The 12,286-nt window shown below is 36.4% G+C and overlaps 1 protein-coding gene across 6 annotated transcripts in view; it reads left to right on the top strand.

The window, feature by feature from the left end:
* Nucleotides 1–1,697: 1,697 nt before the first annotated feature.
* LOC127951437 (G patch domain-containing protein 8) overlaps nucleotides 1,698–12,286 on the top strand; it is a 45,328-nt gene continuing 34,739 nt past the window's right edge. For 5 of the 6 annotated variants that reach the window (XM_052549338.1, XM_052549340.1, XM_052549337.1 and 2 more), the window contains exon 1: nucleotides 1,748–1,819. Coding sequence is in view for 1 of the 6 variants with exons in the window: in XM_052549329.1 (XP_052405289.1) it covers nucleotides 1,775–1,819 (45 nt within the window). In the remaining 5 variants the exon portion in view is untranslated. Of the gene's footprint in view, nucleotides 1,820–12,286 lie in introns of all 6 variants that reach the window. The other variant, XM_052549329.1, reaches the window with a different exon arrangement.

The raw sequence follows: 12,286 nt of genomic DNA, 5'->3' as shown, positions 1-12,286 counted from the left end.
GATAAATTAGTAACATAAGATCTCAATGTAGAAAACTTGTAACTTTGTATTCTACTTTTTAATTTAATTTCACCTTTCTGATTTTATTTCATTCACCTACATAAAGGTGTTTGAGGTATATTTAATGTGAAACGCGACTACCCATATCATTATATTATTTCATATTATCTCACACCATTTGAAACTGTGCAGGGAGGCTAAAATCCTAAACTAAACTAAACTAAACTAAACGTTTTATTTATTTATTTAGAAAGTAAGAATTAAAAAAAAGTCTTAGTTTTAATTTCATTTTTAGGAAAATAAAAATTCTAATTTATCTTTTGTCATTTATCAGTTCAGGATATACCTAAGTTTTCAGACTCCAATGTTTTGGTCTATAGCGCCATCTACTGGTACTTTGGTATGCACACGTTTGCACAAAAGCAAGAAATATCTCATGAGAGGGTGTGGAAAAAATTGAAAGTAATATAATTCTGAAACTGGGCCACAGCCAGCCAGCCTGAGAATCCTGAGGAATGTTTTCAACTCATGTCCAACTCCACGTAATAGTTTCCTCTGCTCCATCCATAGAATACAAGAAAATGGATTGGATTATGTAGAATTTGATCTATGATCTAATCTTTGACTTAATTATCAAATATATCTGTTGCTTTTATTTTGTCGTACATATGTTTTGGATTAAACTAAAACCACAAAAACTTTTTTTTACTTTTCAGCTGTGGGAAGAATCACTTTAAAAAATTTGATTAGCTATGGGCAATGTCATTTGAATGACATTTGTTGAGCCACACCAATCATGTCTTTTAAAACTGGTGATGCAATACAGTTACATATGAGAAATACTCCTGTTCCTGTGGGATGAGGATTTGACACTGCTTAGTAATTTGTTGGTTTTTGGCTTATTTGAATGACTATATCTATAACAGGTTATGCTGCAGGCCTACACTTTAGGCTTTTATTATGTATACTAACTTAGTACTTACGCTAAATTTATAAATAGATTCTGTCCCAGTTTTACTCCTTTTTAAAATACCTTGTACAATAACAGTTCACTGATTTTATTGGAGAAATGTTGGATGTGTCATATTACAATACTATTGCATTAATGATTTTTATTTATTTATTATTTAGCTTAATACTGTCTTATATTACAGTAGCTACAGGAATATAAGGATGGGCTAGAAAATTGAGAGTCGAGAGATTTCCACTTGATTCAAAGGTTGTCTTTTTTCCTCTTTCTTTCTTTTTGTTTATTTATTTATTTATTTTTACTTTGGCAAGCTTGTGAGCCATGTTTTTGTAGTTGTTGTTGTTGTTGTTTTCTGGCACCAGAAGGGGCCCTCAAAGTATTAAAAGGCAGCTGACAAAAATAATCACATTAATGACAAATGTTATATGTGTACAGCTAATACATTATTCAGTAATTCATTCATATTAAATAGCTTTAAACGGTTTGTATACAATAATAGCCTACTAGGCAACTTTAAGCCACATTTTAAAGCGAATGCGAAAATGTTGTAAAAGTGTTCAGCACCTTTCTCTGCAGATGAAGCCATTCATACTGTGGACAATAAACTCCTGCGATGGTTCAAAATGCTGTATTCCAGAGCCAATGCGTTCGGAGTACGACGCGCTGAGGTGATTGGACAGCGAGCCCATCAATCAACAATGGCGCACTGCCATTGGTCTATCGCTCATCCGCTTACTTTACTGGGCGATTCGGTCAACAGAGAAACAAGTCGGAACGCAGGAGACGAGGCGAACAGGAGAGAAAATGGCCGACAGATTCTCTAGATTCAACGAAGAACGTGATTTCCAGGTAAAAATGCTGCACGAATTGAACGTATCCGAAACATATTATATGAACGTCCATTTTAGAGAGCCGAGCTTCGTACAGTTTGGTATTGTTTGTTTGAGCCGCTGAGCTGGGGCTGCCTCTATGACACTGGAAAATAGCAGTCGTCCCAGTTTAGCATTGACAAGCTCGAGACCAGTTGAACTGTACGTGTCGCTTTCCAGTTTACCTCATGCATTTTTAAAAATTTCCAGTGAATATCCAGATGGCCGTCGAAGTTTGAGAAGTGTCGTTATTCGACCCCTTTGACGGGGTATGTTGTTAATTTGAGAAGGGGTTTTGACCGCAGCTGTCCCCGGCCTGGCACTGAGACATAAACTCCTACGTGAAGACAATATCAGCAAACGGCCACCTGACTGTAATATCAATTATTTGAATGTAAATTTTTTTTGCTTTTACGTGTGAAGCGTGAAGCTTCAAATAAATAAATAAATAAGCTGTTTTTACTCAACTGCGCTTTAACTTAGCTAAGACGTTAGCCTTGATATATGTGAATAATACAGGCTTTGTTTTGTTTTGTTTTTTTGTCTCAGACTGATTCTCGTCTTGCACAATGGCATGTTTGTGCTGTATTTTGCATACCTGATTTGCAAGTTAGGCCAGCTGATATAAAGACTACTTGCCTGTCAGTTTGCAAGGTCTGTAGTATTGATGCATGATGAGAGAGATCCGTTGTTTACTTGCTGATGTCAGATCTGGCATCTGTTTGGTCCGTTGAGTTTTGGCATGTCATGATTAAAATAGTTTTTTATTGAGGGATGCGTGTAAGATTTTCTGTGCATCTCTTGAGAAACTGTGCTGTAGACCTTCTTTGGCAATGTAAGGAGGAATGTTGTTTTTGTCTTGACAAACCATGTCAGAGGGTTTCTTAATATAATTGTTTATGGTCCTTCTGGGAAGGATTTCTGTTGATTTATCTAGAGGCTGGGATAGTTTTGTCCTGCAATGATGTGTAGGCAGATGGTCCATGTTGTCAAAGAAGTTGTCCAGCCCCCATCTGAAAGAAGGGTTTCTAAAACCACCCAGTTGAGCTGTGCGTGGAGTGCTGACAGGAACAAACAGGCTTTTATTAGAGTGCCTACGAACTGTGTGAAGCCCTTAGTTTAGATTAGGGTCAGCAGACAACTGAGAGCTTTGCCTTGGCAATTTGTCAGGGGCCGGCAACACAATTAACAGCATTTATTTATTCTTTAAACAATTGATAACAGAGTGCTGGAACTATGACGCAGGCCTATCGGCTGTTGGGATCACACTGGTACACGACAAAACCCATTATAATTTTTCCATAAGATTTTGGATTATCGAAAAAAATAAGCTCTGTGTTCAGCCATAGTTCATGATACTTGCACGTTTTGCTCATCAAGATAATTTTCACAAAACAAAGTTAGGCTATAAAGGAACTAAACCATGGTCGCTCACCTTCAACTTCACTTTATCAAACTAATTTTAGAAACATATGCCAAGATAAAGATTTACTCTGTAGATGAATTTAATCCAGATTTAATAAATAATAAAAATATACTATTCTGGATAGTTTTCATTTGGGGAAGAAACCATTTTTATGTTTCTTTACAGTTGTTAGAAAAGTTTTGTATTTATATTTGGTGCTTAAAGATTATTATCATGATGCATATTTGAATGATTGTGTAGCATGCATGCGTTCCCCTGCAGTACAGGCTCTCTGAAGTGTGAAACCCTAACTATGGCTCTTGTCAATTTCCAGTCTCATGTCCTTTTTCAGATGACAGAAAAAGCGTAGACAGGGGCAAGAATCGCTACAAACTCTGGGCATGTAGAGCACTGCAGGCTGTGTGCTGGTCTACTTATCTGTGTTGTCACTCAGGGCTAGCATGAGTGACAAGTCTATCAAGCGCTGTCAGGAAGGGTGGAAAAAGTTATAATAGTTACATTGAATGTGTTCAACTGAATTTATATATATATATATATATATATATATATATATATATATATATATATATATATATATATATATATATATTTAAAAACGGTTAAACAAGATGAACAATCATTTGAAATTATAGGTTAATGTAATAAAAAAAGATCAAGTTGAATTTTAGTGGGGGAAAATCAATTTCAGGCCAATAGCATCAGGAAATGTTTATTTTCCCAACAGTAACTATTTTTTCACATTTGTTTAGTTTATAGCCTATATTTTCTCCTGATTTTATTTATTTATTTCTCTATTTTTCAACTGGCTATCCAAACCCCCAAATGTGAGAAGTAGTAGGGTTTGTACTTCGAGCTAACCAGAAGCAGAAACAGAATGTACTATAGCAGACTGTTTCTTCAAATGTTTAAAAAATAAATTAGTAAAAAATGATTTATTATAATTGTCCACCTTTAAACATGAATTTACAGATGCAGCTACAGGTCTGGGAATGTGCACTGGGCTTCCTGTCTGCTCATCTGGGGGACATTGCAAAATATGCAAAATTAGTTTCATGAAAGATTAACCTTTATTATTCATATAAAAACTGGAATAAATACAAAACTGGAGGTAAACTAAAAAAGAAATGAAACAAATTAATGTAGAAGTAAAAAAACAACAAAAAAAAACACTAAAGCACATATGAAATGACCAAAAAGTTAATGTAAATTGTAGGGCTGGGTAACGAACTTAGATGCCTTTATGGTCCATTTGGCTGTCCACGACCACATGATGTGACGGGGAGGATTTCTGAAGATTCTCGCAGTCACACAACACAAGTTTAGTTGTTTTTTCTCGAAACCTTTCCGTTTTACAATGCCAAAGAGGTCTAAAGTGTGGCTACCCTTTATAAAAGTGGATGCTGAGTCAGCAAAGTGCAACATATGCGATAAGAGTATTGCAACCAGAGCCGGCAATACCACCAATTTAATGAAGCATTTGTTTGGATGAGTGTTTTGCCCTCCATCCCTGTTTAGTTTGGTCCACTCCATTGCATATCTTGAAACACGCCCCCTTTCACATCGTCTGAAAAACAGAGAGGGAGAGGCAGATTAATCCGGTACAGCGAATTTCTCTAAGCAGCAGGCCACTGTATACGTTCACTTAAAACATAACCGACTGTGTTTACGAGAATACTTGCAGAGACAATTATTTTGATTATGATTGTGTGTGTATGTGTTCATTCAGAAGTTACGATACGTGAAAGATGAATTCATTCTCTGTATGCGTATTGTCTGAAATGCTACTCACAGCGCGTGCTTTGAATGAGTGAGCGCAAGCTCCGAACGCGCGCAAATTGTTTAAAATGCTTGAATCAGCAAGATTTAGAAACTAGTCCAAACGATCAGCTACGATCCGTTTCACCCCTTCAAGCGAGTGAACAACGCGAATCAAGTTAGGAATTTTACATCACTATTCACGATAGCCCATCGGACTAACGATTTTGCGAGCCCTGCACCTCAGATATATCCAGTTTGTGAAACACTGGTTTCGTTAAACAAAATAAATTATTATTTTAAAAGATTGACTCAAAAGAATCATCGGTTCACTAATCGGATCATAAACTTGTATTACCGAGCCAAAGATGATCTATTATTGAACATCTCAAATAAATTAAGACTTCAAGTTAATCCGTAATGCACATAAAGCTATCGTTTGAGTTTATACACTTCTATTTCGTGCATGATTCAAATGGATCTGCTAACTGAATGCAACGTGTGAGTTCTAGAAGAATGTTTGTGTCTTGATGAGCATGTATCACTCACTAGGAGTCGCTAAATGAACAGCTGCTGTTCTTTTTTTTTTTTCAACGGAGGATCAGTTGCCCTATTGGTTAAAATCCCCAAACTTTTTACTTAAATATTAAATTAAAAAAATTACATAAAAACAGGGGCGTTTGCGTTATGATGTGGTGGGCTGCTGAGGGCTAGAAAGTCCAGGGCAACTTTTTGGTCACAGTCTGCCCCTGAATGGCGCACCCCTATCCAAAAAGCACAACCAGTTGTATTAATAATGTTATCCTGAGTGTGAAGTGTTACCAGAATTTGTTTTAATTAAGGTGAAAAAAATAAAAAATAAAAAGAAAAGTTTTGTGTTTAATGTATTTGTGTTGTTGTTGAAATTGATTTTAAAACAAGGTATCGGAAAAAGTATCGTTAGGAACCAGTATCAAAACTGAGGTATCGAAATTGGCACCGGGTCGAAAGATTTTTAACAATACCCAGCCCTAGTAAATTGCAATGAAACATTGAAAACATTAAAATAAAAGCCAATTCAAATCATTAATAAAAATTAGTATATAACATTTAATAATTTAATATTGATAGGAGCACACATATCTAAGACTGCAATAATTAGGTGTAGGGATATGCCGGTATCCAATTTTCCTGTTGCGATTAATTGCGAATCACGGTATTAAAATTTAATTAAAGAAAATTTTATAATACATCATAGCAGGTTAAATAACATTTGTCTTATAACAAAAATAACTGAACATTCAAATACAATAAAGCAATACAGAAAAATATATAAAGTTAAAAGTTTTACACCGATTAAAGTGCAAAAAAACTTTAAAGACCCATAGGTATCACTTTACAATGAGACATCATTAGTTAACTTTAGTTAATGCATTAACAATGAGCAATAGCTACATTAATATTTAAGAAATTTGAAATCATTTGACAATGGATTAAAAAATAAATGTGTAAAATAAATATACTTTAGATGACAAGGTAATTTTCATAAATAAATATTTAATAAAAATATAATAAAAAGGAAGTAAACACCGTAATCAACAGGGCACTCAGTATTCTGGGAAGTTTGTGTGCACTGGGAATCATATTTTTCAAATAAAGCCAGGGTAAAACTCATTTTACATACAGCACGCAGTGAAAATGACATGAAAATGACTGTGGGCAAATGCATAAAGCGCAGCATAATTTGAAATCATGAGTTCAAAGTTTAAAGCATTCAATTCACACAGATCGACCGTCACACAGAGAATGCATGAACACGCTGGATACACAGATTTCACAGTTGGATTCAAATAAGTTTGCAAGGTTTCTGATATTAAATGTACATTAGTCATTCAAAGATTTGTTTAAATGATATTAATGCGTATTTGCTTCATGTTGATGGCAAACAAGAAAGTATTATAATTTTTTGCCTTTCTATTACTAATAAGTCTAATTTAAAAGCAATCATTATTATACTTTCTGTATACATTAATTCCTTTGTTTAACCGTTCTATTTGATTATTAGACCGATTTCTATCCGTGTTAGACAGAACTGTTAAAGACAACTGTTAAGACAACTGTAAAAGATAACTCGGGCGCTGTCGCTCTCAGTGCCTTCAAAATAAAGGTCCCCAAACACATCTTCCAACCCAAAAAACTTATCGGCCTTGGGGATATAATTCAGTCGACCACTACTTGACACGCCAAAATCTCTTCTTTGACAATGCATGGGATTATGTTGCTCTGTCGCTGGTGGTGTGAATGGGGCTTTACATCAGTAGGAAAGCGATAAAGTAAGCATCTTCCATTCAAAGACTTGTGGTTGGATTTCTGGCAAACCAAAAACTATTAATGGGTTATGTTACAATTAATTGTATTACAAATTAGAAAATACTGTAGTTGGAAAATACTATAAATTTATAAACTGTTCAGCGTCATGATATCTAACATCTCCAACAACATCATGACAACATCCAACAACATGACATCTTAAAGTATAAAAGCATAATCAAGATACTTTCAACAGTCCATTAACCTCTAAAGCGCGATTCTTTCCACCGGAATAGCGTACGGGTAAAATGTCACTTTAGTATGAATCTGAATTAGGCCTACGTAACACACATTGCCTTCCCTTAATTTTACAATAAGTAGTGAAACTTACCCAAAATAAATGCTTAAATATATATAAAAAAAAATGTAAATTTAAGGGGCTTCTCTTTTGTTCAAAGTTCTCAGACAGCTTTCAAAATTGCCACCAGACAGTGTGGACACACAGAGACCTATATCTCGGCGTGCAATGATCCGACTGACTTGTAATTACAGGAGGTTTGTGGCAACAAACACATTGAGTTGTTAAGACATCAAAGTACAATAATACATTATTTTTTCATTTTCTAATTTGAGCTCAAATTTGGAAGTGTGCTTAATGGGTACGTGAGCTCAATAGGTACGTTTACCCTATTTACCTATAAAAATAAACAAAGCTCTAAGATTTTGTGCATTCCAGTGAATTATTAATGGGAAATATATCGTAAGTTAAATCGGGAGAACAGACCACAAATGTGCAGTATATGTTGTCCTTTTTCATACTACTACCGTGGAATGCAAAGGGGAAAAAGAAAATAAATATGAGGAAAATAATGCGGCGACTGAAAAGCCCTTGCCATAGATCTTCTTGTTATAACATGTCACGTTAAAACACCAAGCGTTACGTTATTCTCATGATGTCTGAAACTGAAACATGAAGGAAAATCGACAGCTCATTCAGTCAAACAGACGGATTAGTTTTATTTTGATTTGAAATGATTTGTTTCAGTCTCCTTGAATGGAAGTTCCCCAAACCAGAAGTTCCACCCATAATTCAAAATGCAGTACGGTGGATGGTGTTTGGACTTTTTTTGTGTGTGTGTGACTAATGTCGAGTTTTTTTCAGCCTTGTTGTTGATCAGAAGTTTGGAGTCAGCGAGATTTAGGTACTTTTATTTAACAAGAACGCAGGCTCCAGACAAAAACAAAAACAAAAAAACAATTAAGGAGCCATTGGCTCACGTTTTCTTGTCTTTATCAGCATTTTAATCCATCTTGTAGATGTCCTGGGAACTATGGTTCAGTTAAATTGGGAACTAAGTGTCTTTTCCAAATTTATACCTGAATTCAGTCACAAAGAATTGTTCATTACACAGAATCTGTGCCAGTGTCGTGGACCATTATTATTTCAGCATCATTTGATTGTAGTTTGGGCTCCCCCTCAATGCATCCTACAAATGTTGTCTTGTCATAGTCTTGCACAAATCCCATCTGTTTTTCTTCATTAGTAACATGCAATTATATAGGAGGTGTTACATTTTTTTGACAGTGTCTTCAGCTCATCTGCATTTTTTTGGTCTCTTGTTTCTCATCTTCCTCTTGACAATAGCCCATAGATTCTCTATGGGGTTCAGGTCTGGTGAGTTTGCTGACCAGTCAAGCACACCAACACCATGGTCATTTAAACAACTTTTGGTGCTTTTAGCAGTGTGGGCAGGTGCCAAATCCTGCTAGAAAATTAAATCAGCATCTTCAAAAAGCTGGTCAGCAGAAGGAAGCATGAAGTGCTCCAAGATTTCTTGGTAAACGGGTGCAGTGACTTTGGTTTTCATAAAATAAAATGGACCAACACCGGCAGATGCATTGCACCCCAAATCATCACAGACTGTGGAAACTTAACATTGGACTTCACGCAACCTGGGCTATGAGCGTCTCCACCCTTCCTCCTGACTCTAGGACCTTGGTTTCCAAATGAAATACACAACTTGCTATCATCTGAAAAAAGGACTTTGGACCAATGGCAACAGTCCAGTTCTACTTGTCATTAGCCCAGGTAAGACGCCTTTGACATTGTCTGTGGTTCAGGAGTGGCTTAACAAGAGGAATACGACAACTGTAGCCAAATTCCTTGACACTTATGTGTCTGGTGACTCTTGATGCCTTGACCCCAGTCTCGGAGCATTCCTTGTGAAGTTCTTTAAAATTCTTGAATCCAGTTTGCTTGACAATCCTCATAAGGCTGCGGTTCTTTCAGTTTGGTTGTGCATCTTTTTCTTCCAAATTTTTTCGTTCCACTCAACTTTCTGTTAACATGCTTGGATACATCACTCTTTGAACAGCCAGCTTATTGGCAGTTCATTTTTGTGAAGGGTGTCAATGATTGTCAGAGACCATTTTGAAGGCTCAGGAAACCTTTGCTGGTGTTTTGAGTTGATTTGCTGATTGGCATGTCACCATATTCTAATTTGTTGAGATCGTGAATTGGTGGGTTTTTGTTAAATGTGAGCCAAAATCATCACAATTAAAAGAACCAAAGACTTAAACCACTTCAGTCTGTGTGCAATGAATTTATTTAATACATGAGTTTCACAATTTGAGTTGAATTACTGAAATAAATGAATTTTTCTTCTGCATTCTAATTTGAGAAGCACCTGTATATTGTAAATGTCCACACAGCTGACCGCTTTATCTGTTGTAGTTTGTTCAAGTTTAACACTAAATAGACACTGCTTTTCTTCACTTTAACTTTGCATGTTTCCACTCTCTCAAGCCGCCACAACTGAAGCTGCTTTTAACAGGTGTGCTGTCAACGCTGCTGTTCGGCAGAGTTTTCTTCTAAAATGTTGATGCACATTGTCTCAGTTTATTACAGCAACATAAAAAAAGATGTTATCACAAAACAACCCGGAAAAAGTCATTACATGCTAATTTTTAAATCATACCATGTACATTTCTTTAGTCGCTAGTGGCGACCTCAGCAAAAACTTGTTGCAAATGCGACTGCTGTCACAGTCCGTCGTCACTTTCAGAAATGCTTAACTACTGTGGTCATTTTCTCTTGGGTTTTTCCTTTATGCTTTTCTCATCTCTGTCTTAGTCTAGCCAATGCATCGTGAATTCAGATGTTTTGTGTGTTTATCTGCAAAGACTATGTCTGTCTTTGAACAGCAATGCCTCTTGCTGACTGTGTTTAGCACTCAGCATACCAATGTGCTAGTCTGTTTACTTTCCTTTCAGGTCTTGATGGAGGGGTCTGTATTGTATGTTTCTTGCTTCGTCTTTATGCATTTGGTCCATCTTTATTCATGAGGTATCACTATTTTGTTTTATGCAGAACATACAGTCTGACAGTCTATGACATAGGCTTGTCTTTAGTTGACTCTTGGCAGTATTTTTTATTTTGCACTTGGAGTGCATGACAAACAACCGAATTCACTGCATATCTTTATTTGTGAATACTTGAAGAGCCTAAAGAGGCTAATCAAAATCAATCTCATGGAGTGTTTCAAGATCACTGCATTTTATCCCATTTGGCTGTGTGTTTTTGTGCTAGAGAGTCCACTGGTATTGCTTTGAGTTAGACTCAAGTCTATCCATACCCAAGATCAGAATCAGAAAGAGCTTTATTGCGCTTGCGCATACAAGAAATTTGTTTTAGTGTCACAATCTTCCAGTATACAGATACGACTACAACACACATACAATAAAAATAAGATGAGAATAAAACTGCCGACATGTAAATATAAATAAGCAAGAATAGAAACAATAAATTAGTTGATTGAAAGATTGGACATAACACCATGCAGTTTCATGTGGATCGTTTCTGCATTGCATTCTGCAGCTTGCTCAAGGTTGAGATGTCTTTTATTGGGTGATGGAGTGGAATTATTTATCTTTGCTTTTGTGGTTTCTCGCTCCATGTTTGGTTGTGTTTTCTAGCTGCAGACCTGAGGTGTGTGCAGGGATCTCAAAGATGAGTTGCAGAACTTGGGTTGTGAGTTAAGCTTACAGTCAGATAGCCAAATGTTCTGCTTGCTTGATCCGTAATAGAAAACCATCATTTACATTTCTGCTTTGTGCTTCTGTCTAGGCTGCAGTTAAATAAGGGTTTTGTCTGCGAATTGAGAAATTAAGGTTAATTTAAAACCCCTTCTGCTCCTTTCTGCTTAGAGCAAATCCTCAATGTTGATTTCTTACCACTTGAATGATATATTTCATTGTGCCCCATGCCAAATTCTCTCTCAGTGGTTTTCAAAGTTTTGCTGATATGTGTTCAGCTCTGGCTTATGAGGGGTCTGGACTCAAACGGTCACTGATGCTGCTGTCGCCGAGCTGATGTCTTTGCTACCAGCAGACGTGATGAGACCTAATATGGTCTTAAATGATGGGGATTATGAGCTGTTTTGTTTTTTAATGTCTGTGGAGTCATGAGTGACATGGAAGTAGTATGTTGCCATGGACAGCAATGAAATCCACTATCATTGGTCTAGGCTTGCTGCAATAGTTGGTGTGGACATTGTTACCGGTGTTAAGCTGAAATGCTTCTCACTTGTTTTCTCACAGATTTTGGTTCAAAACTAAATGCAGAAGCATGCGTTCCTACCGAAATTACCCAACAATTGTACCAGAAACTTTTTTTCCCCAGGAACTATTTTCCTCCCAGACCTGTTGCTTTCTGCATTTCCACTGCGGTTTAAAGTACAGTGAAGATTAGGCAAATAGTCTGGTGACGTCTGCGTTGCATTTCTCAAAATGAATTAAATTTTATGTTTAAACATTAACGAGACATCAGAGCCAGCGGCAAATGTCAGGATTAGTCGAGTTGAAAGTGCTCTCGTCGGTAACATGAGCAATGAGCTCCCACTGATCATCTCTGAAATTGACGATACCCATTTTTAAATAGGCGCTGTCTTTATAAATGAACTGCAGATTTGAGTTTAT

This window comes from Carassius gibelio, chromosome A3 (assembly GCF_023724105.1).
Source record: "Carassius gibelio isolate Cgi1373 ecotype wild population from Czech Republic chromosome A3, carGib1.2-hapl.c, whole genome shotgun sequence".
In the NCBI taxonomy this organism is placed as follows: Eukaryota; Metazoa; Chordata; class Actinopteri; order Cypriniformes; family Cyprinidae; genus Carassius; species Carassius gibelio.
The sequence above is the reverse complement of the archived record's forward strand: the minus strand, read 5'-3'. Positions and strand labels throughout refer to the sequence as shown.